A 23,517-nucleotide genomic window follows, 5' to 3' on the forward strand; every position below is an offset into this window, starting at 1 on the left:
TTGGGTATTGATATCAATAATTGGAACTTGAGCATATTACTTCATGCTGATATTATTTTGATAGCGGATGAGGAAATAAAATTACAAGGAATGTTAAATACAATGAATGACTGGTGTAACAAATGGAGACTCACTATCAATAGTGATAAAACATAAATAGTTCATTTTAGAAAGCCTTTAGTACCTCAGAGTAATTTTCGGTTTTATTTTGGTAAAACTACTCTCATGTTTACTGATACCTATAAATATCTTGGTTTTGTTTTTCATAAAAATATGATGTTCTCAGAAGGAAAGCAGCTGTTATCAGATTCTGCTGGGAGGGCGCTTGGTGCAGTGATAAATAAGATGAAGGTCTGTCCTGAGTTGAGTTTTGACACGTTTAGTGAATTGTACGATGTCATGGTGGGATCTGTGTTATTTTATTCTGCAGGAGTCTGGGGTTATGAAGACGCTCCTGAGTGTGATAAGGTTCAATACAGGGCAATGAGATATTTTATGGGTGTAAACAGGTTCACCGCTAAAGCCGGCATTGAGGGGAACATGGGGTGGGAACCTTGTGTGATCAAACAAAGAGCAGAAGTTCTCAGATTATGGAACCGGCTGGTGACTCTACCTGTAGAGAGACTTGCACGTTAAATATTTGATTGGGATAAAGCTCATATTTATCCTTGGTGTAATGATGTATTTAACATTCTGTCCTCTGTGAACCTACAATCATTATTTTTTAATTGTTTGAAATGTAAGATAGATAATGTTAAGGAAACTTTAGTTGGTTATTATGAAAAAGACTGGAAAATGAAACTGCTTCATAAACCAAAATTACGAACTTATTTGCAAATTAAGGACACATTTTCTGCTGAGCCATATGTTATATATAACTTAAAAAGAGGACGAAGATCCTTATGTGCTCAACTGAGAGCAGGAGTGCTCCCCCTACAGGTGGAAGTAGGGCGCTTTAAAGGCATTCCTGAGGAGGAAAGACTCTGTGAGGTCTGTGAGCTGCAAGTGGTGGAGGATGAATTTCATTTTTTGTTTTATTTTCCTTTGTATGAAAAACAGAGACTTTGTATGTATGAGGTCATAGAAAAGAAATGTCCTGATTTGTTTTGGTTATCTGGAGACAAAATTTTACGTTGGCTTTTTGAAAATGAAATCTTTTGTTTGGCAAATTTTGTGTCAAAGGCATGGACAATAAGAATGGACACTTTGTATTCTGTTAGACTCTGATTAGGGGGGTTATTGGATTTTTTTTGTGATGGGGATGTATCTTTATGTATTGTGTATTTTGTTTTTCAGTGTCATATAAGCCCGTGAGCGCTGGGCACATTAGTGCATGACACTTAAATAAATCAAATCAATCAATCAATGTAAATAGCCATCATTATGTAAAATCCCTCCGAAATGTCTTTACAAACTAAGGACAAGATGACAATTCACCAATGTAATTTCAACCTAATTGGGAGGCCAGGTGAAAAACAATGTTCACAGATGCACTTTTCAAGGCAACACACAGTCATGGTTTGCACTTAGAGTTGAATGAAAACAGATATAACCTTCATTTAGCTCTTATCACTGAAACACTAACTGACACGACGTCCAAGAAAATGGCAAATGAGACAAAAATGACCTTCAAAGAGCCAACAAACATATGAAAGAAAGCTGACCCAAAGTAAATGTCAACTCTGTTAGAATATTAGGCAGAGCTAAGTCTGGCTAATGGGCTTTTTCTCAAAAATGACAGAATTGTCATTCCAAAGTCATTAAGACCTGGGCTGCTGATAACAAAAGTGGTGCCTCCAAAATTCAAAAGGCCAGCTAGCAGACATTGACAATATAGTTTTAACTGTGAAATATGTCTAAAATATCACCCAAACTAAAGAAAAGAACCAATAATTCTAACAAATTTACCAATAAACCATGGCAAACAGATCTTTTTTATTGGGATGGAAAGGTGATTGATACCTAGTACGCACTGGCACTACTTTTTGGCATATTATCACACACTTTAAGATTATGTGTGCCATGTAGCAAAGAATTCAATAGGTTGTCTTTAGTTACAGAGGCCTTTGTTATAGCTGCAGGGAATCCAGAGACTTTGCAAAGTAGTATGACTTTAACGTGCAACCTCTTTGGAAGCATACGTGTCTCATATTTCAAAATAAAAGTCTATACCAGAAAGACAGGACAATGATGTCAGTGCTCACTCCTCTTCTCCTGTCACTACTGCGCATATTTGGCGCTGGAAAAAGATGGACAAAGCAAGAATAGAAGAGAGTGGACCAAGAGGTTGGGAAATTTTGTCAGAAGCTGGAATTCTCAAACTTACAATGTGGATTAAAGTGTTGTTCAAAAAAGCGCACGAGCGAGCCGCCGCTGTGACCGGAAGTAGCAGAAGTGCTAGGTGCAGTAGCTGCTCGCTGAGTCGCTCTGCCCCCCCCGTTTGACCACAGAAAGTGAGTCTTGTGACAGATTCACGGCAACTGTTCAAACCCCTGTCCCTGGAGGTGAACGGACGTTTAAATGGCATTTTATGAAGGTAAAAATGTGTCAAAAAGAACGCACTTGTAGATTTGATTTGAGAACTTGTAATATAGAATCTGAATACTTGTGCATCAAAAATCTGCATCTGTGTGTAAATATCTTCTGCTGTGAACTGACAAATTTCCAATTGCATGTGTTCATTTAGAGTTCCAACTTCAAATCTGTGATTACAACTGCTCAAATGTGCTTCTGCGTGTGCTCGAATCTGCTGCCGCAAATCACAGGTGCGCTACAACTGCGCTCTGAATTCTGACACATTCCTTGCGAGAAACTTGTGTCAAAAGTGATCTGTGTCCGATAATGGGACTAGGGGGGGAGGGAGGGTAAGAGGAGGCGGAGTCAACCAATCAGACTGCAGGATTCGGAGAACTTGATCAAGTTGGAAAGATCTTCACAGATTCACACTTCCTGCTTCAATAACTCCTCTGATAAACGTTCAAATGTGACAGTAAGTCTCTCAATCATTTTGTATGAACACAGAGAGTGAAGTAAAAATGCATTTCTAAAGAAAAACTTAGTTTTCTCCTGCATTTTAATGAGAAATGATCTCTTCGTGCTTTAAATGCAGACATGCAGCTAGACGGCTGCGAACGGACAGGATCAGGAAGATGATCATCTTTGTTGTAGCAGGACAACAGGGTCAGGGCTATTGAGCAGCTTTATTAAAAATCATATGGATAAACATTTGAAAAAAAAATATTAGATTAAATAAACGCGTTCTCCGCGACGTTCCAGGCGACGGCAGAGCGCAGTTGTAGCGCACCTGTGATTTGCGGCATCAGATTGGAGCACACGCAGAAGCACATTTGAGCAGTTGTAATCACAGATTTGTATGGTGTCAAATTAGAGTCTAAAGTATTGCGCATCAAAACAGTAAAACCGCGCATCAAAACCCCAAATCTGCAAATCAAAATGCATAAATTGAGAACCAAAACCCACAATTTGCAACCAAAAGCCATTCCCCAAGGCAAAATCCTATTTCTCAGCTGCTGATTTGTTTTCTTGCCATTCTGAAATCCTGTTTGTGAGTTGCAGTTTTATTTTGAAATTATCTTTTTGAGTTGCGCTTTTATTTTTTGAGTCGCGCTTTTATTTTTTGCGGTTTTGATTCTAAAACCTGTCGACACGTAAAAACAGTGTCATGTCAGTCAAGGGGAGGGGAGGCGGGACATCCCCACATCCAGAAGCTCATTGGCTGCCGAATAACACCGAGTCTTACGTCAACAGACCAGTTTAGAATGTGCCGGTAAGTTTTTCATGTGTTTCATATCTTTTACTATATTAAACGATCAAACTTGTACTTTATTTAACCAGAGGAAGCCAGCACAGTCAGATGAGGAGCTCCACCAGTAGCTGCTTGTGAAAAAAGATGTTAGAAAGTTAGATGTTGCATGAAAAACTATCACCATTGTTCTCCCGTGTTAGCATGCTAACTAGCTCAATGCTAGCGGGCTTTCCAGCTCTTTTCATGACTTTTATGGATTAAACAAAGTCCATTTTTTACCACAGTGTCAGGATCGGTCATGTCAACCTGGGAATAATTGCCCGTGGAGCAATACACGCGCGGTGCATGTATGCGTCTGCACTATGCAGACTGGCAGAATTCTGGTATGAGTGAATCAGAGCAGAGTAAATTGTAGCAGACCAGCAAAAACGTGCTTTATTCCAGTATTAATCATCAATAGAATTATTAGTATATTTTTAATTAGTTGCTGGTTTTAAAATTGACTATTCCTGTATATCTGTTGTTTTCTATAAGGGCCGTTGTTATGCATACCATAACAAAAACGGCAGGAATACTGAGGAAGTCTACAACTTCAAGGTAATGAAAACAATTTTAATCTTAATTTTTCTCTTCTTTTTTTGGTTAATTAACTTTGCTGTTTTTGTTTCTTTCCAGATGCAGGCCCCAATGACGTCCCAGTGTGATGCAAAGGCTGTCTGGCAGGCTCATAGACATCTCCTGTTAACTGAAAGAGAAGCCTTTAAAATAGTTGTCCATTTCGACCACACTGTCTGCTTCCCATTTCTCAGTGTCTGCACAAAAACAGTGACTTTTCCACCTCAAGTCTTTTGACGAGTTTTAAAAACAGTTATTTTCATTTATCTGAATTGTGGTTCAGAATTTCACAGAATCTAATACACTTGACTATGTGTTTCAAAGATATTTGCAAAACCATCAGTCTTTTGTACAAAACACATTCAATGGTCAAACATTAAAAAATGAAGCTTTACAAAATACCAGTGGTGATTATTAGCCATTTATTTTCTTAAGGGGGGCAGTATTTTGTAAGGCAGATGAGATCTGTTCACATTGTTAGTTTTTGTTACATCCTGCTGTGAAGACATGCATAGATCAGTACATAAATATTAATGTCTTGGCCATGGTTTTCCGATGTCCCACAAGGGTTGAACAGGTCTGAGAGGAGAGAGGACAAGCCACAGAGGGAACAACTCCAACAGTTTCCTGCTCTGCCTGGTTTAAGTTATACTGTCGTCCAATATCCACAGCATCCTGCACACAAAGAAAAATGTATTTAAGACAGTTAAACACACACACACACACACACACCTTAAATGACACTCAGTAGCTGCATATTGTGAGAGTTGACTTCCTGTGTGAACCTGCAATCTTTAAGGTTGAGAATAAAATGGTTTTGGAATACAGTTCAGAATCAGAAAAACTTTATTGATCCCACCCGTGGGAAATTTGCTCTGGTACCTCAAATTAAAATTGTGTTTCTGAATCATAATTTTACTTTTATTTTTAAATAGGGATTAACTTGATCTAGTCACGCGCGCTGAGCAGCGCTTCCGGCGGAACTCTTTCTGCCAAACACAGCGGGCGTGACTACGCATGAGCTGCAGAACCACTCTCTGTTCGAACGAACATAACTTTCTCGAGAGGTCGTCTAAAGTTGGGCAAATTTTTTAAAAACTTACTCGACATATTTGTCGTTTGACTTCCATCCCATTTTTCTTTTGACCGTGCGGTATTCACCGAAATTTATTCGGCAAAAACTTCGGTCGTGAAAAACCACTTCGCAGATTTTAAGGTGAGTTTGTTGAATCATAATTTTGCCATTAGACTATTTGTATATGTGTTTTCTTCATCTCCTGCAAATTTCATGACTAAATTCAAACGGGCAAATACCTTTTTTAAGTCGCCAAGTCCGCGTTGTGAATGTCCGCCGCCTCCGCCATGATGGAAAATCCTTTGTTTACAGGGCTCACAATACTCTTTCGTAATTCTGTTATTTTCTATAATCGTCGTGTAAAATCAGCTCTAAATGACTTTTAAGACTTTTTTCTACGAATTAACAACAGTTAAATGTGAAACGAGAAAGTTATGACACTTTGAAGCCTCTCATCCATGTTTTGGTCACACGAATTGTACAATTTTGCTGTTTATCTGGGGCAGAATTTTCGGACAAAATTTGCTCACTTAAAGTGGCATAACTTTCTCATTCTTTGAGCTATCTGGATGATCTTTATGTCATTGGAAAGCTCTCTTTAAGGCCTTTCCAATGACATAAGAATTAGGTAGATCCAGTTAACTTTAAAATTTTAGTAACGTCTCTACTTGATCCCAAAGTAGGAAAGGTGTCACTTTCTTGCTTTGTTGTTCAATCAATCTGTAATCCCTAAGGAAATATTGATAAACCTTATAAATTATACATGAATTTACTTCTTAAAACACTATTTGATTAACCTAGTGACAATCCACGGGCAATTATCCCCAGGTTGACATGACCGGTCCTGACACTGTGGTAAAAAATGGACTTTGTTTAATCCATAAAAGTCATGAAAAGAGCTGGAAAGCCCGCTAGCATTGAGCTAGTTAGCATGCTAACACGGGAGAACAATGGTGATAGTTTTTCATGCAACATCTAACTTTCTAACATCTTTTTTCACAAGCAGCTACTGGTGGAGCTCCTCATCTGACTGTGCTGGCTTCCTCTGGTTAAATAAAGTACAAGTTTGATCGTTTAATACAGTAAAAGATATGAAACACATGAAAAACTTACCGGCACATTCTAAACTGGTCTGTTGATGTAAGACTCGGTGTTATTCGGCAGCCAATGAGCTTCTGGATGTGGGGATGTCCCGCCTCCCCTCCCCTTGACTGACATGATACTGTTTTTACGTGTCGACAGGTTTTAGAATCAAAACCGCAAAAAATAAAAGCGCGACTCAAAAAATAAAAGCGCAACTCAAAAAGATAATTTCAAAATAAAACTGCAACTCACAAACAGGATTTCAGAATGGCAAGAAAACAAATCAGCAGCTGAGAAATAGGATTTTGCCTTGGGGAATGGCTTTTGGTTGCAAATTGTGGGTTTTGGTTCTCAATTTATGCATTTTGATTTGCAGATTTGGGGTTTTGATGAGCGGTTTTACTGTTTTGATGCGCAATACTTTAGACTCTATTTTGACACCATAGATTTGAAGTTGGAACTCTAAATGAACACATGCAATTGGAAATTTGTCAGTTCACAGCAGAAGATTTTTACACACAGATGCAGATTTTTGATGCACAAGTATTCAGATTCTATATTACAAGTTCTCAAATCAAATCTACAAGTGCGTTCTTTTTGACACATTTTTACCTTCATACATTTTAACTAAAAAAAAAAAACAGACCAAAAGGTCTGATAATAAACACATATGGTTTATTTTGATGTCTACATTGCTGTCAAACTATTTCCTCCATCTATCTCCTGACCCTACAGGGGTTACTGGCATCACACTCTGAAACTGTTGGTTTCTCCAAATGGAAAATTAATCCCCACAAAAATTGTACACAGATGTTTGAGAACGCCATGTCTCAACACAAGCCTTTCATTTGTTGTGGGTGGGGTCCATTTCATGATGTCATCCTAGAGTTGGCCTCAGCAGAGTGTCTGCGTTTTACCGATGAAAACAAACATCCGAACTTTTGCAAAGATGGATGTGCATATCGAGCATATAAAAGGAAAATTTTTAGGGGATCACCCACTTTCTCCACGGAGAAAGTGTGTGTGTTAGGCTGGGAGCGGAGCTCGCAGTGCAGACTCTTCCTGGAAGGGGCTGTTTTCACTGGTCTGTGTCACAATGTGAGAACCCGCTCGTTTCCGTGGGTTGGGGGGGTTGGTGCTCACAGAGGAGGTTTTTAGAGGAACGGATCAAAATACTGCTTTGGCGTTTCTTATCAATGAACATTATATACACCTAAAAGCTCAAAAAATTGATTTTACATTGTGTAGGCTGTTTAAGTGGGTGGCGTCTGCAGCCCATGGAGGGGGAGATAATAGGCGGAAACTTCCAAATGGGAGTGAAAAAAAAAAATTGTGACAACTAGGGATTTCTGATCAGGTTTCTTTGGCCCAGATCCGAATCATTTGATTTTGAGTATCTGCCAATACTGAGTTCTGATCCGATAGTTTCATACAACATTAAAAAATGAAGAAAAGCAAAATAAACAGATCGAGGTTGTCCCCTATTTTTATATAATTCATCATATTTTATAATTAAACTCTTAAAAAGCGCTCTTCTTTTTACCGAACTATTAACAAGTAAAACTAGTATTAACTAGTAAAAATGTGCAAATGCAAACAGAAATGACATGTAAACAAATTAGTAAATAAAAGTGCAATAGTCAAAAATGACTGTGCTTTTTCAAACTGTGCTCTTAATTCTTACAGTCCTTTTTTGGCTAAAAGGATAAAATGTACGTTTTTCCTTTAAAAAGAATTAACATCTCCACCTTGTCTGATTTGAAACTGTTCCTGTTCTCATCAATGTTTGGTGCGTTGTGGACAGAGTCAATCTGGACTATGTTGATTTAGGAAACTGCAAGTATTGTTGCTACTGTTTGTTTTTGAGATGCTTAATGAGGTTTTTTGCTTTAAACAGAGCTTTGTCCTTACCATTGACTGCAGATAGAGAACTGAACAGAGCGAGTGAGACGTCACCAGGGACGTGGACAGGATTTTAGAGGGGCAGGGGCTCAAAGTCCAAAAAGGGCAGCAGAAACAACAAAAATGTGTCCCTAAAATTAAATGGAAATTCAGTAAAATTTTAAAATAAAGAATTAATAGATAACTACTCAGCCATTATACCTGTGTAGGTGAAAGTGATACAATTGTCATTTTTTATGTGAACGAATTACTGTCAACATTAGTTTGTTCACTTTATCAGACATCAAAGCAAAAAACTAGTGATGCACGATAATGACTTTTTCAACCGATACCGATAACCAATATTTTCCTGCCTCTTGTAGCCGATACAGATACTCAACCGATATTTTTTTAAATACTTAGGAATAAAATATTAGAAAGTTCAAAGTAACAGTGAACGGCTCTTATGTGTTCAACAAATTTGCAGAACTAGTTTTACCTGCAAATGAATTGAACAGATTGCACAAACACTTTTTTAGTCTTTTCAGTCTGCCATACATCTGTGAACAGAGAGAGTGCATTTCATTGGTCAGAACAAATACTAAGCCTTTACCTTAAATACCAATCTGACAAGTACATTTTTCAATACATATAATAACCAATATAATAAGGTGCAAAAGAAATAGTTTAATCTTAAAGTGAAAAAATTATTGCTTTGTTTGAAACTGAAGTGCAAAATAATAACTTTAACGTTTTTGATGTGCAAAATAAATGGTTGCTCATAGAAATAATTTTTTCAGAAACAGGCGTTCCAGCATTTTGCAAACCAGAATGACAAAAAGAATTAAACCACCACAATGACATTTTGTTTTTTTCTTTTTAACCGTGATTGGATCAATGGGAGATTTTTCCTGACAACAAATAGCATCTCTGCTTTTTGTCAGGTTAGCTGTTGATTTTTTTCATCCAGCACATCTGCAGCAGAGGGAAAAAAACGCTCACTATCAATGGTGGTACAGGGCGCTAAAGATGCAAACCCCGCAGTATAAATTCTTTTTTTTTCCAGAATGGGCTCTAGCAATGACGGCAGCTTCTTGTTCTTTCCACACATCGCGGTGGTGAATTTTTAAATAGCTTGTGAGATTTGTGGTGTCAAAGCTTGACCTTTTCCCTCTTTGTGACACTTCTGTTGAACACATTTCGAGTGAGTCTTTGGTCTCAGACACGGTAAAACAGGCACACATGGGTGAGAGCTGCGCCATGTTGCAGTCAGAGCTCTCAAGCTCAGGCACTGAGAGGTGACAGAAGTTTGCAGGATGGGAGGGGTGAGCAGACACCTTGCTGACACAAGTAAATACAGAGTGGGGAGTGAGGAAGCAACGACAGTGTAACCCTTGTGCTATAGGCACTTTAACGTTGGGAGTGGGGTCATCTAGACCCACTAGACAGTGCTCTGAACCTTTTTTCTTCAATGATTTGTGATCTTCACTGGTGTCCATGGATTACATGAAATCTTTCCACCTTTATCCACCTTTGTCATGGTAGGGAGAACACCTCAATGGAAGGGGGGGGGGGGGGTCATAGGATAGCACAAGGGTTAAGCTTTTACGGTAGTTATCGGTCCATTTTATCAGCAAATTTTTTCTTATCAGAATTATCGGCATGACGTCACTGTCCATCATCGGCCGTTTTTTTTTTATTATCGATATTATCGTGCAACCCTATATAAAACACTGGAAGCTATTTATGCTGACACAATGTGGTACAGGTATAATCAACAAGAATTAAATTTAATACAGATGGTGGGCAGCTGTGGTACAGCCTGTGGTGCAGCAGAAGGGCGGTTGACCCATGATCCTAAGATTGCAGGTTCGATTCCCGCCTTGCACGCCCATGTGTCGTAGTGTCCTTGAGCAAGACACTGAACCCCACCTTGCCTCTGGTGGTAGGTTGGCCCCAGTGTTCAGCAGCGGAGCCGCCACCAGTGTGTGAATGTGTGTGTGCATGTGTGACTGTAAAACGCTTTAACCACCGAATGCAGAGATTATTAATTTTATTATATTATATTATATTATATACATATCATATTATATTATATATTATTATCATACAGTTGCTGTAAGAATTTTGGGGTTTAGTTCAGTGTCTCAGAGGTGTGTTTGGTCATATTCTCTTTGCTGTCAGTCCCTCCAGGTTCGTGTTCATCATCCACAGCTGTCTTCATTTCTGTTAATTGTCTTAAGTATATAGAAGTGTCTGGCTTTCAGGTCATCTGCTTTACGCCCTCTTTGTTTCCCTTCTGTCTTTGTCCTGTTTAAGATTATTTAATAAATATTTTCTCCAGTTCCTGACAGTTTCATCCATTTTAACTTCTGTTCTATACTGGTATTTACAGCTACACTTTCTTTTGAATGGTAGCCCTCCCTACTATGGTATCAAGTTGCTGCTATTATGACAATATTTAGCCTCTCTGTGTAGAATACACTGAAGGACAGCGTGCGTGTGATGAAACGCGCTGCAGAGATGTGAACAGGTAGAGAGGAAAAGCAGGTGGAGAGGCGGGGACGGGCTTAGACTCACCGATTCCAGACCCCGCAACAAACTAACAGCTGCTTCCTAATAACAAAAAGTTGAAATCCATAGATTTAATATACTTTATTGGGTTTACTGGATTTCATCAAAAGTTAAACAAAAACAAATAGGAGTCTGCATCAAAGGTGATTTTTTTCCATCATCTCATTCATCTTAACTCTGGGTGTTTGACAGATGGAAAAGTCTATTCAAGGTTGTGGATAATGGGAAATGGACAAAAGATCAAAAGAAACATCAGCATCCAGTTTAGAAACAAAAGAAGACAAGTGGAAGAAAAACACTCCAAGGGTAAAGGAATGCAGGCCATGTCCAAAAGTAACACACACTAGGCCCCAAATACAACCAAATTGACTCTTGGAGGAGTAAAATTTGGAGCAACATTTGCCACATGGCTAATGGAGGTTTGCACTTTATTAGATTAGTCTTCTTAATTAGTTTGGTGGAGTTCATCTAAGCTCCTCTGCTGTTCTCTTTCAATGCTTCAGATGCAGTGTAGACATTTGTTTGTCCTTTTTTATCCAGTTTTACGTGAAACTTAAGCACAAAAAACAGAAGAAAATGTCCTTGAGTTTCCTTTGATGTTCACTCATGCAGCCAACGGAAATGACTGGAATTATTCAATCATAATTGGCGTCAGGGTTGTATTCAACTCGTGAAAAAATCACTGAAAAATGTGGCAATTTTTACCAGAACCAGCCAGCTTTCAAAAAGAAAACACAAACTGATGCATGTTCAGTGTGAAATAACTTATACACTTGATCTTAATTATACTTGAATGTTTAATAAAGTAAAATAAATGCCACATTTTGTTCTTCTGTTTGTATGTTTTGAGTTATTGGGGCGGGGGGGTTTCAGACGGCGTTAAACTAGCCAGGACCGTCTTGCTCTAAAGACAGGCTTTTGTTGTGTTTGGCAAGATTTTAATACAAAATGTTATAAAACTGAATGATTTAAAGGAGGCAAATCTAATCAGAAAATATTACATTGAAACAGACACATTTCCTCACCTGTAGTGAGGAAGCTATGTACTCATCTTTAGAAAGGTCCACCAGTGTTTTATTTTATAGTAGGAATCCAGCCTTCTGTCCCTCCAGCACCTGTTCTTTGTTAAATTGATGCGTCACACTCAGATCTTTGGCAATAGCAGAAACTGACTCCCTGACAAGTGACTAATAGCTTATAGAGGGTTTTTGTCGAACATTAACCATGTTTAAGCTCATTCAAAACTAGTTAGACCAGAACTCATAGGTTCAATCTCTTTCACTTTCATGTCTTCAGTTCTCTGGGCAGTTTCTCTCATCCCTCTCTCTCTCTCTGGGTCCGAGTCGAGCTGCTAAAACGGAAGCAGATTAGTACAAGAAAATGGGTTTGATAGAATGCTGTGGGGTTCTTGTACCGGCTTTTTTTCCTGGTATCTCTAACAGGAATTTATTAATGTTACTGTTATTAAAAAAAGGAGGCATTAGGCCACTTTTTAATACATGGTAAAAAGGGCAGGTGCTCAGCTAATATGACTGAAAATGGCCATTTATGTGGATGCTGTTAAATCCTCAACTGATGCAAGAAAGTTGGCATCCGAGTAACCCAGATGGGAATATCTACTCACCCTGAGTAACATTGTATCTCTAAAGAAAACAACCTGGCTAACTGTTCCACTGAAACGATTTAGCTTTCTCACGTCTCCTTACTTTCAAACCACTAATCTGAACATCAATTAGAACAAATCTGTCTGGAACAGAAGCAGATGTGAAAATATGACGTTGTGTTACAACTTTGATCACCTTAACTTTAAAAACTAGCAAGGATTTCCTTCATATGGCAGGGTAAGGGGCATTCAGAGTTATCATTATCACCTGTGTTTGCCCACTAATTAGTCATGTAGGCTTTATAAAATGGCTAATCTTCTACCAGTTATCATGATCAGCTTCATTCATTTATTTGCTGCTTCTAGCTTATAACTGTTCTACTGAATGGACTGCTGGGAGTCATCTGCCAACGTTCTGCTGGGTTCCACACTCACCTGAGAAAGAGTGGGGAGGTTGAGTTTTGGTTTCTTTCTCCAGTCTGTCACTAGGAGCAGCAACTCAAAGGTAAATTGTTGCATTGTAAGTCACATTTTATGCACCGCATGAGTCACTCTCTTTGTCATTCTCCCACAGTTGAGTCTGAGTCAACTAATTTTAGCATCCACTCTCACTAATCAGAAGTGAGCTTGTTGGAAGTCCACACTTCTACTACTTGAAAGGGGGGTTACACAAAATCAATGTTTAATCTGTCAATTAAACATTTTGAATGTCTGACATGAGACAATCTACTTTTATTGAGGTATCTGATTGGTCAGTCTATAAAATGAATTTTATTTGATCATTTCTGCAATACGTTTGATAAATCTGTGCCGATTCTTTATTACTTTGACTACAATGCTTGAAACAAACAAACAAATAAATAAATAAAATCAATAGCTTGAACTACAGAAAAACAAAAGAAAAAAGGGGATAATCAAGACATGTTTAAAGAGGTATCAGATCCAAGATGGGTCTTCTGACCAATAGAATGACTGAATAACAGCTGTTTATGTCTCTATTGACGTCTATGGGATTTTGGTCTCTTGGAACCAGTAGGTACTTCCTGTTTGTAATGTGAGGGGGGAGGGAACACTAAGTCCAGTTCCCCTTCTACAGTCCATGGGAAATACATTTCAAATAATGTTGAGGTGTACAGCAATAACGGGGAAGACAAGACAGTTTATTTGAAATATATTGTGTTTAAAATAACTATTAATGTTAATAAAATATACCAAAGTTTTACATTTTAAAAGTAATCCTGATTTAGCAATCGTTTTCTATAATAATGCTCTGTAACAGCTCTATGTTTATGTTTTCTAATTTCTTGTTCATTTAACATAAAGCATGTAAAGCGCAACGGTTCAACAGGTCACATTTCACTAATATTGCATAATTTGCTTTTTAGGCACAATGCCTTTAAAAAGCAGATTTTCTGCTTGATTTCTTTGCAGATTTGTTTAATGCATGGGAAAATATCATATTTAGGTTGTATTTAGTTTATCTGCTGCAGGGAAACGCTAGGCCATTGTGTCTCATAAGTGTAAGAAGGTAAATTGATTTTTGCCTCAGAGACTCAGAATTATCTTTTAAGTGCATCTATGCTTATCCCTCCCTCCCATTTTGGAAAGACATCAAAAGATATTTACACCTAAATCCTACTTTTTGTTAAGGGTGACTTTACCCAAAACATAGCTGCATATTTAGGAAATCAACCATGACTAAACCCAGTGATGAGCACAAGAAACTAAAAATCTGCTATGGTAGGAGAGAAGGAAGCTCCAAGCCCAGGAATTAATGTTTGTTAATAATGAAGAGCATTACTGCGGCTGCACATTTAAAATGATGCATGCTGGAGCTCCTCCTGGGAGCTTGAGATGGAAATGGGGACAGCGTGGGCTCAGAGCAGTGGGGGTGCATGAGGCTAAGTTGGCCTCCTTTCGTGACTACACATTCATCGCAGCAGCAGCTCCTCGGTGTCTAAAGTTTGATCACAGCTGACTGGTCACAATATGCTGGAAATCACTCAACATGAAGGGATTCTGATCAGCCTTGCCAAACCTTCTTCATCAGTAACTGGATGCTCTGTTGGCTTTGTAAAAAGTAAAATTCACTGCGACATTCCTGCAGAATATAAATATAACTTTTCTTCTGGACATGACGCTCTTTTTGGCCCTATCTGCCCCTACAGTCCTTGCACAGATACAGAGAGAGCTCTCCATCTTTGTCTCTGGGCATGATTCACTGGAAAGTAGGGCAGTGGGGGGAGGGGGGGCAGTTAAGCTTAACACACATAATCCTTCTGGACTGCACCGCACTCTTTGTGTCTTGCTGAATTAAACCAGTAAGGTTAAATCAGCAGAATTTATTTTGTTATGTATGTCAAACCAGGGCTTTTAGGAAGATTTTTGAAACAGAGCTCGAGTTGTAGATCCACAGACCTCTAACTAACTCCACTCTTCAGAGAGGCGCCAGAGTTTTCAGTGTCATTCACCTAATCATATGAGGAAACGTGTCACGTTGGTAGTCTGTGAAATAAATATGAAGTTGTCATTAACTCATATACAGTCGGTAGGTTTTCTGATAAGAAAGGCTGAAAAGATCCCAGGAAGCACTGGGAATCCACGGCATGGTAATGGTGTCATCTCTTGCTTCCTCACTATTGATGCATCTCCAACAAGACGGGTTGATAGTTTGCAAGTGAAACTGCAACGTATAGCCCTCTAGATGGAAAGTTTGTTTTCAAAAATGTGCAGACGGAAGAACTGATAAGGCTCTGCAAGAGACGGGCGACCTTTTCACGGTGTACCCTGCCTTTGGCCAGCAGTAGCTGGGTCGGCTCCAGCAACCCTGGGACCCTGGAAGTGATTCAGTGGGCTCTGAAGGAAGATGGTTGGATGAGTGGGGCCATGGTTTGTGAGGTTTTGAGTGAAAACCTCTTCTAATTAGAAAGGCATTGAAGATTAAACCTGGCTGGATCTGCTGCATCCCAGTGTCTTCTCATTCAACGAGTTTTTATGACTGTTATATTGGCCAGGTGTTTACAGTTTAAAAATGTTTTTCTCACTTATACAAAGAATATGGTGGTAAAATCAAATGGTTAGAACAAACTGGGACCTTAAAGTGGCCCCACCTGGATTTGTTTTTCAGGGACATTCTTAGTGAAACTCCCCATGGACGACAGAAAGCTGCAATCGTTCCACCCCCACCAGCTTTGGGAGGTTGAGATTGCTTTTATTTTTATTTATCTATCTACTGGAAGACAGACAGGGACTTTGGTTTTTCCAAGAAACATGGAACAGAGAGATTTGGGTTTGCAGTTCTGAATGCTGTGTGGTTCCAGGGGTGAACAGGCAGTTCCAGCGGTTGCAATGAACACTGTAGGTGCTGGTTAAGCATGCTGCATTTTGGACCACAGTCAAGACCAGCAAGGACTGAAAACAATCTTTCTTACACCACAGCGACCACAGGTCATTACTTTAGTTGCATCACAACTTTTTATGAAATAAAAATAGTTTTAGTTTTTGCCAATCTTTCTTAGATAGCTTCTAATCTCTGGGTAAACCAACACATTTAACAACTACAATCATCAACCTTTCAACTTTCTGTATTTATTTTACTGTATATAGAATAAAAAACCCAAAGATCTGGCCAGTCTCCTCTGTAATTAGTAAATATGTTTTTCTGATTATTATTGGGCTCTTAACAATCTCAACCTTCAGAAGCAAGCGGACCTTCACATAAAATCCATTAGTTAACGAAACGTTTTTTTGCTTCTAAAAATTTCTGGTTCTTGTCTGCAATCTGAGGTCTTAATGACAGTTGGTTGCTTATCCCAAAATTCTTATAGTCTTTAGTAGATTTTTTATTTCATTGCTAGCCTCAGTCACATACACATGTTTTTGGGTTGTCTGGGCCCATAGAGGGTCGTAGACCAGTCCAGCCATGTCTGAAAGGGAGGGAAGGTGTGTCCCTTGTGGCTCATGCGGCCACCCTAAGGGACTTCATGAAAATGGAATGTACCATTGCTGTGTATGTCGTAAGTCTATCTTGAAGAATTTATAAGACTAATGTAAGTTACACGCATTTAGGACGTAGAGGCGTCCTAACACTTCAGCACAGGGTATGCAGGTGATGCATATGAGTTGGTTAGTTCAAAAGGGGCCCAAGTCCACAATTCTTTAAAATAGAGATATTATATGATCTATGGTCTTCAAGGGAAAAGCTATCTGATTATGTGCAAAAAAGTCCCAAGTCCGTTGTAATGTATTGACTATGCTTGACATTTAAAATGCATTAACCCTTGTGCTATCCTAGGCACTTTAACATTTGGGGTTGGGTTATCTAGACCCCACAAGACAGTGCTCTGAACCTTTTTTCTTCAATGATTTGTGATCTTCACTGGTGTCCATGGATTACATGAAATCTTTCCACCTTTATCCTCCTTTGTCATGGTAGGGAGAACACGGGGTCATAGGATAGCACAAGGGTTAAGTGCAAAATTCCTGGACTTGGGCCTTTCTTGCATTGGTTTGGTTTATCCCATAGATGGCAACTCTAGTTATCCAATATGACAGCACCCCTGTTTAATTCTAGAAGGGCCCAAGTCCAGTGACTTTAGTTTGCTAGTCCTCTGAAATGACAAAAGTGAGGTGTTTCATATTCTAGCATTTGTAAGCTATGAACTGGTGCTAAATCTGAGTAAAGTTTCAATCATTTGGTGTAGCCTTTAAGGTATGCAATTAAAATCATTTCCTGGAAAAACAAACCTCTTGGACTTGGGCCCCTTTTGAACTAACGGATTCATATGTAGGATGCCTGTAAGATGCCCACTCAAACTACACTCTGATAATCTAATGGGGATGTGACGATTCATCTTTAGCCCAAACTTCAACCAGTGTGACTCAGAGAGAAATATCTGGTACTCAACAGTGCAGGTGACATTTTCCAGATTTCTTTGTTTTTTTTTCAAGATAATTGTGTGTAAACTAAGTTTCCTTTAGTTTCCTAAAGTTCACCCCACTGTTGTTTTTCCACATCCAAAGAATCCAAAGGGAACATTCCTAGAACATTGGTCACAAGTCTTTGCTAAATTCAAAGTCTTTCCACACATTGGACTAATTGATCTGATTTATCCAATCAGATTGAAGAAACAGACAAAAAGGAAACATCAGTGTGACACACCTGCATTTCACCCTCTTCTCCCTTACGTTTTGCTTAAATGTTTACTCCAACCTGATGCCTTAGGAAAAAATGTGCATGAACACTTTTGCCATACAGGCTTACTGGGATGTCTCTGATCTCAAAATTTCTTGACGGGTACCTAGGTGCTCGGCACATATTAGCCCATTTTTCACCTGCAGACAGCCCGTACCCACGCGTCAGGGCAGTTGTGACTTAAGCTGTGATCCCACTGAACGTGATTTGTGGGGCAGAGGCGTCTAATTTCAAGGTTAAGTCAATGTACAGACCTGATCTGAGGTCTTGCTGCACAATTTGATTGTCAAAACTCTGAAATTTGGCGAAGATGTGTTGCGTCAACCAATCAGTGACTCAGCAATGGGCAGGTGACATGTTTAGTGACGCAATCAATGGGTGGAGTCAAATCTAACAAGAGGAGAATCTGATAGTTCTCATCCTGAACTTCATGACATTTTTCTTATTTTGATCAAGGCAATAATAAAATGATCGTCTTATTTTATTTCTTTTTTAATTATTTGCCTGCTTGGATTAATGCGGAACAGCAAGTTATCAAACTGCGTTGCAGAGAAACTGAAACACAGCACAAAGCGGCGGTCATTCAGATGCTGCTCCCGTACCGGGAGAGTCTCTGACTGATGTCATGAATGTCCGCGTGCTGTAAAAACAGAAATGTCACCAAATGTAATTTTAGTACTGTTCTGTCATTGAAACCTGTCCGTCTTTTTCACAACAAGATGTTTCTGTTTATGGCCAAAACTTAAGAAAATTCGTTTGAGAAAAAAAACCGAGTTTGCTCTGAAAATGTTTGAATCCACTAACCATATATAGGGTTCTGTTGAAAGTATTTGAACACAGTGACCATATATGGAGTTCTGCAGAAGAAATTGAACCCACTGGCTATGCAACAAATTTCCATCTGCATGTTGGAAAGCAGAAGTTTCTGACAATGTATCAACATGGAAAACAGGATCAAAGGAGGAAGGTCAAAGGGCAGGGATGACCAGTTTAGCTCAGTCTGTTTAGTTTAGCCATTACCTATAAAAGTCTATGACTTAGTGTTCTTTATGATTCATGTTTATTATAAAATTACCAGTTTGAAAACCATTGAGACGACTATTGTTGTAATATTGGGCTATATAAATAAAATTGAACGGACTTGAATATATGGAGTTCTGTTGAAAGTATTTGAACCCACTGACCATATATGAAGATTGTTTATAGGGTTGCTGTTAAGCGCTGTTTCACCTATAGTTAGGATCTTGCAATGCCCTCCAATTTTGAAGGAATCTCCGTCTACAATCTTTCTTTGATCTGCTCTCATCCTCTGAAGCTACATCTACTCAAATGGAGTTGCACGCTCAGGAATACCTGCACTCCAACCAATCAGAGGTGGCCTCACACCTTCTCTTTTGGTTTAGACCAGAATACATGGGCTCAATGTGCTTTTTGGTAAACCACAGGGAGACTTTCAGAGTTGCACAGATTTGTTGAGACATTTTGAATGGCAAGTTGCAACCTTTGCCACCTGGGAATTTTATTGGTAACAACATTGACAAATGAAGTTGCATGTTCCACTAAACTGGTGGTAGTTTGGGAGCCCTGTAATGGGAAACATTTTTTGCTCAACTGCTTCTTATAAATAGAACACTCCCAATTTGTATTTCAGCTTTTATTTTCATTATTTTACTTTTTTGTACAAACACAACTCTTAATCTTTTTTCCTTAAAGTCCCGACCCGGTCTTTAATTATGATTATGACACTTTTAACCATAATTTAAAACCTGTGGCCACTGTGGAGTGTCTCTCTTTTCATAGGACATAGTTTCTGCAGAGCGGCAGGAGTTTATTAAACCATTACCTCTTAGTTGAGGGCGGGACTGTTTGCGAAGAGTAAGCCCGCCCCCACTTCCTGTCACCCATCTTCCCAACTTTCAACACTCTCTACTGCCAGCTTTTGCCATTCTCAGTAAGACAGAAGATGACGATGCAGGGGCTGATTATTTCCATTTTGACATTTGTAAAGTCACTCTGGAGAGACGCAGTCAGACAAATTTGGAGAAGAGCACCCATCTGTGGCATTCCTAAATATGTATTCTATTGATCATATTCAGTTTTTTATCGGATAAATATGAAGTAATTTTAATTTTCAAAGAGCTGCCACTTGTCACATCACTCAGTGTAAGACCTTTTCTGCCTCCTGTCAAGGATTAGTGAGCTGGTGGTTTTGGTGGTTTACCTTTCCAATCCAACACTTGGTGTTGATTGTTGCAATTTAATGTAAACAGTAGGCAATTAATGTGCCTTCAGTTCATCAGTCTATTGAAAACTGTATTGAAAAAATAGAATCCCATGTTATATGTGAAGAAAGAAATCCTAACAAAAAATCAATGGGTGTGACCAAGATGATCTAATTAATTCCTTTTTTGAATCATCCTATTTTAAATTTTAACACTCCAGTGAGTGAAAGGCTTTCTACATACTTGAAAAAGGTATCACATTATTTGTACATCTAAACTAAAGTGTGGCATTAGGTGCTCCTAAAAACAGTTTAAAAAGTGTCAACTATGTTTTCTCCAAGTCAGTAATTATTTGTCTGCATGTGTCTACAGGTCTACCAATCCGCCTCAAGCCGGATGGGTAATGGTACAACTACAGTGGGCTCAAATGTTTTTCTAAACACAAAGTTTTAAATGTCAAAAAGTGTCTTTATTATTTTATAATAAATTATCGAGTCATGTGTCACAGGCATGCACTACATTAAGTGTACATTCACACTCGTGTGCAAATACATGTACACAAATAGACCTATACATGTGAAGTAGGCATTCTGAACTCAAATCAGCTACAGCAATGGTAAAAATAATGACTACAGGTAAACAGGTTTTCAGAAATGTGCTTAGAATGTGACTTAGTAAATGTAACTTGTTTAACCCATATCTGGAAATGACATACTGCAGTAATTAATATGATGTTCTTTTGTACTTAATAAGCAGACTTTGTGAACCTCTTTGACAAAAGTCTTCTCGGTGAGCTGCTTTTCTCAGCATGAATGCTTTTAATTCACAGATGTTCTTTCTTATAAGGAAAAATTCAACCATGGACAACAGCTTCCACATCTGCAAGCATCACAGGGATGTAGTGACAGAGAGTCGCCCCGGTTTAGACTCATACAAGAAACTACCATTTAACCCATCTTAGAGGCAGCCAGCAGACATGAAATGCTGCTTCATGACCCACTGAGCTTGATTTAAAATAGACGTGTGTGTGAAAGAATAGACAGAAGAAAGAAAAGCTAGCGGCGTCGGCTGCTCGCTTGTGGCAGAAAGTTTTAGGTTTGAGAGCATCAGATGCCGTCACCTCTGAGGGAAACAGAACCAAAGACATGTACAGGCTGAGTCTGACACACTGCTGTGGAAAGAGGTCAGGTATGCTAGACTACATCTGACAGTTTGGATTAGGTGGGGAGGAGAAGATGGCTGCAAAACTGTTTCCATGACTCGGCTGATTGCGTCAGCAGGAGGGAGGTCCAGTCCACTGGTCCACATTCTCATCACGGCACATCAATGCTGGCCGTTATACTATTCCTATTCTATAAGGGCTGCTTTAGTTGCAACCAAGACAGCAGGAAACACCAGACATATAGTGATATAATGGTTCAATCACAGGGAACAAATGCCGATGACAGAAAGCAAGCGGGTTTACTAGATTCGGAATTCCGCACTATAACCTGGTGCGCTCTATAGTGCGGAGAATACGATATTTCTTTTACACAAAACCAGCTGAGTTCTGCAGAGGATGCAAAAGGTGAAATGGCATTAACCCGCTACCATGTTTTGTCTCATTCATTTCATTCTAATGCAGCATCTCTCATGAAACAAAGCCTGTTTAAACATGTGGCAAAACCATCACGAACCGGCAAAGTGCCAGATGAAAGAGTTGTGTTCTTTGCTGTTTGCTGGTCTGGTTACGTCTGGATGACATTTGCTTGGATGCGTGAAAATAGCCTCCATGAGACTTAAATCTCAGGATGAGGACTTCATGGTTCAGATTATTTTAAACTTTAGGAAATCGTTGGAAATTGCCGGTTGTCTGTTTTACCAAACGTCTTGGTGAAGGCAAAACGATTCAGTGGAATCTGAATTCCTTTAGTTTATAAGATGTGAAATTACTGCACATCCTTGAAGACATAAAATGGTGGTAATCTTCTTACATAAACCAAAGCACAGCAGGACAACCTACTGTGACAAAGCTCTCAGGTTTTACTGAGTTCCCAGCCAGCAAGGCCAAGTGGGCCCCATATGGTAAAAAAAAGTGGGCAGAAGATGTGGGCCCCAAATGGGTTTGTCCGCAGTTTCCATGGTGGCCCCACCAGTGTTTGCTCACATTGACTTAAGTGGGCACTCAGTGGGCTGGCTTGCTATGCTGTCTGGTGGCTAGCATAGACCCTGGGCAGCTGAGCCCGCTACACTATCCATTGGGCGACTGGCTAGAGTAGCCAGGGGGACCCACTTTTTAACCATTTGGGGCCCACTTGGCCCTTGCTGGCTGGGTTAACAGGATGCTCCTCCCAGCATGCAGAGGACCGTTTTGGTGAGTAGGGAGCCTCAGCCATCAGACAATGCTGCTCCTTTACATCTGCAGAAGTTAATCAGCCAAGTTCTCACATTTTCAATTATCTTGTCCTTTAAGTTCTCAGGCACCAACATCAAATTGTTATTAATAATTAATGACGATGGATGAACATGAATTAACAGTCAACTTCACATTTGAGTTTAGCTGCTTCAGAATAAATCCCACACTTCTGTCCTCACCCTACACTTATCCAGTGTGTCTGTTTACACAGAGATGCTTCTCTGAACTCACATGTTACACTGCTGGACAACAGAGCAACACCAATAATGCTAAGAAATATTGTAATGATAACAGTAATAACTCCTTTTTTACTACTAGACAAGACCTCAAATCATGTATTTAAAGCTAAAGTGTTTACTATAATGTTCTGAAGCACTTTCTGTTCAGCGGTGCAGTTTGGAGCTGCTTCTCTGCAACAACAGGTGTGAAAACAAACATTATTTTCTGCTCATGGAGTCTGATGTTTCTCCTGCGCGTTCCCGTACATCCACGCGCTCAAACCCACAGCAGTTGGTCACCCACTCACCCTCGGCGGCCCACACCGACGGAAGTATCCACAACAAACAAAAAACATCCATTATTCCACAAATCCCGCACTTCCAGAGGAAAACCGCAGCGCACAGGTGGCGCAGCCGCGCTGCAGGAGCGGCCAGCGACGGTTCAGTTCCCGCAGACTGACAGCATCCTCCTCATCCTCCTCCTCATCATCAGCCGCGCGGGAGAATGGTTGGGGCTAGCGCTCTGGACGACGGGGGTGGCACGGATGAAGGAGGGGAAAGAGGAGGAGGAGGAGGATGAGGACGACGAAGAACGCAGGAAATCACGGCATTCCACTGACTGCAACGGCAAGGTGGACATTAAAAAAAATCCACAAAATTATCATCTTCACAAAAGCTAAGGAACGAAAATGTTGATGTAAAGCTACAAAAGAGATTCTTTTTTACCTTTTTCCAAAGTAAAACTCATTCATACATACATATATATCTCAAGTCTGACAATAGTTCAAGTAACATTTAACTCAATGACTGAAATTGGATTCACGATAAATAATTGCATAATAGAAACCTGACAATTCCGGCAAAAAAAACTGGCATTTATTGGAAAAGGTT

The 23,517-nt window shown here is 39.5% G+C and overlaps 1 protein-coding gene and 1 long non-coding RNA gene across 3 annotated transcripts in view; one reads left to right on the forward strand and one right to left on the reverse strand.

Moving 5' to 3' along the window:
- Window positions 1-23,154, reverse strand: part of LOC101156311 (ephrin type-B receptor 2-like) — a 55,765-nt gene extending 32,611 nt beyond the window's left edge. For both annotated transcript variants that reach the window (XM_011473000.3, XM_023957043.1), the window contains exon 1: window positions 22,935-23,154. In XM_011473000.3, the coding sequence (XP_011471302.3) occupies window positions 22,935-22,986 (52 nt within the window). In that variant the 5' untranslated portion in view covers window positions 22,987-23,154. The remainder of the gene's footprint in view (window positions 1-22,934) is intronic.
- On the forward strand, window positions 4,120-4,780 carry LOC110014709. Its single transcript, XR_002289708.2, has 2 exons — window positions 4,120-4,363; window positions 4,442-4,780. It is a non-coding gene; the product is annotated as an uncharacterized LOC110014709 (long non-coding RNA).
- Window positions 23,155-23,517: the final 363 nt, after the last annotated feature.

Source organism: Oryzias latipes, chromosome 7 (assembly GCF_002234675.1).
Source record: "Oryzias latipes chromosome 7, ASM223467v1".
Taxonomy (NCBI): Eukaryota; Metazoa; Chordata; class Actinopteri; order Beloniformes; family Adrianichthyidae; genus Oryzias; species Oryzias latipes.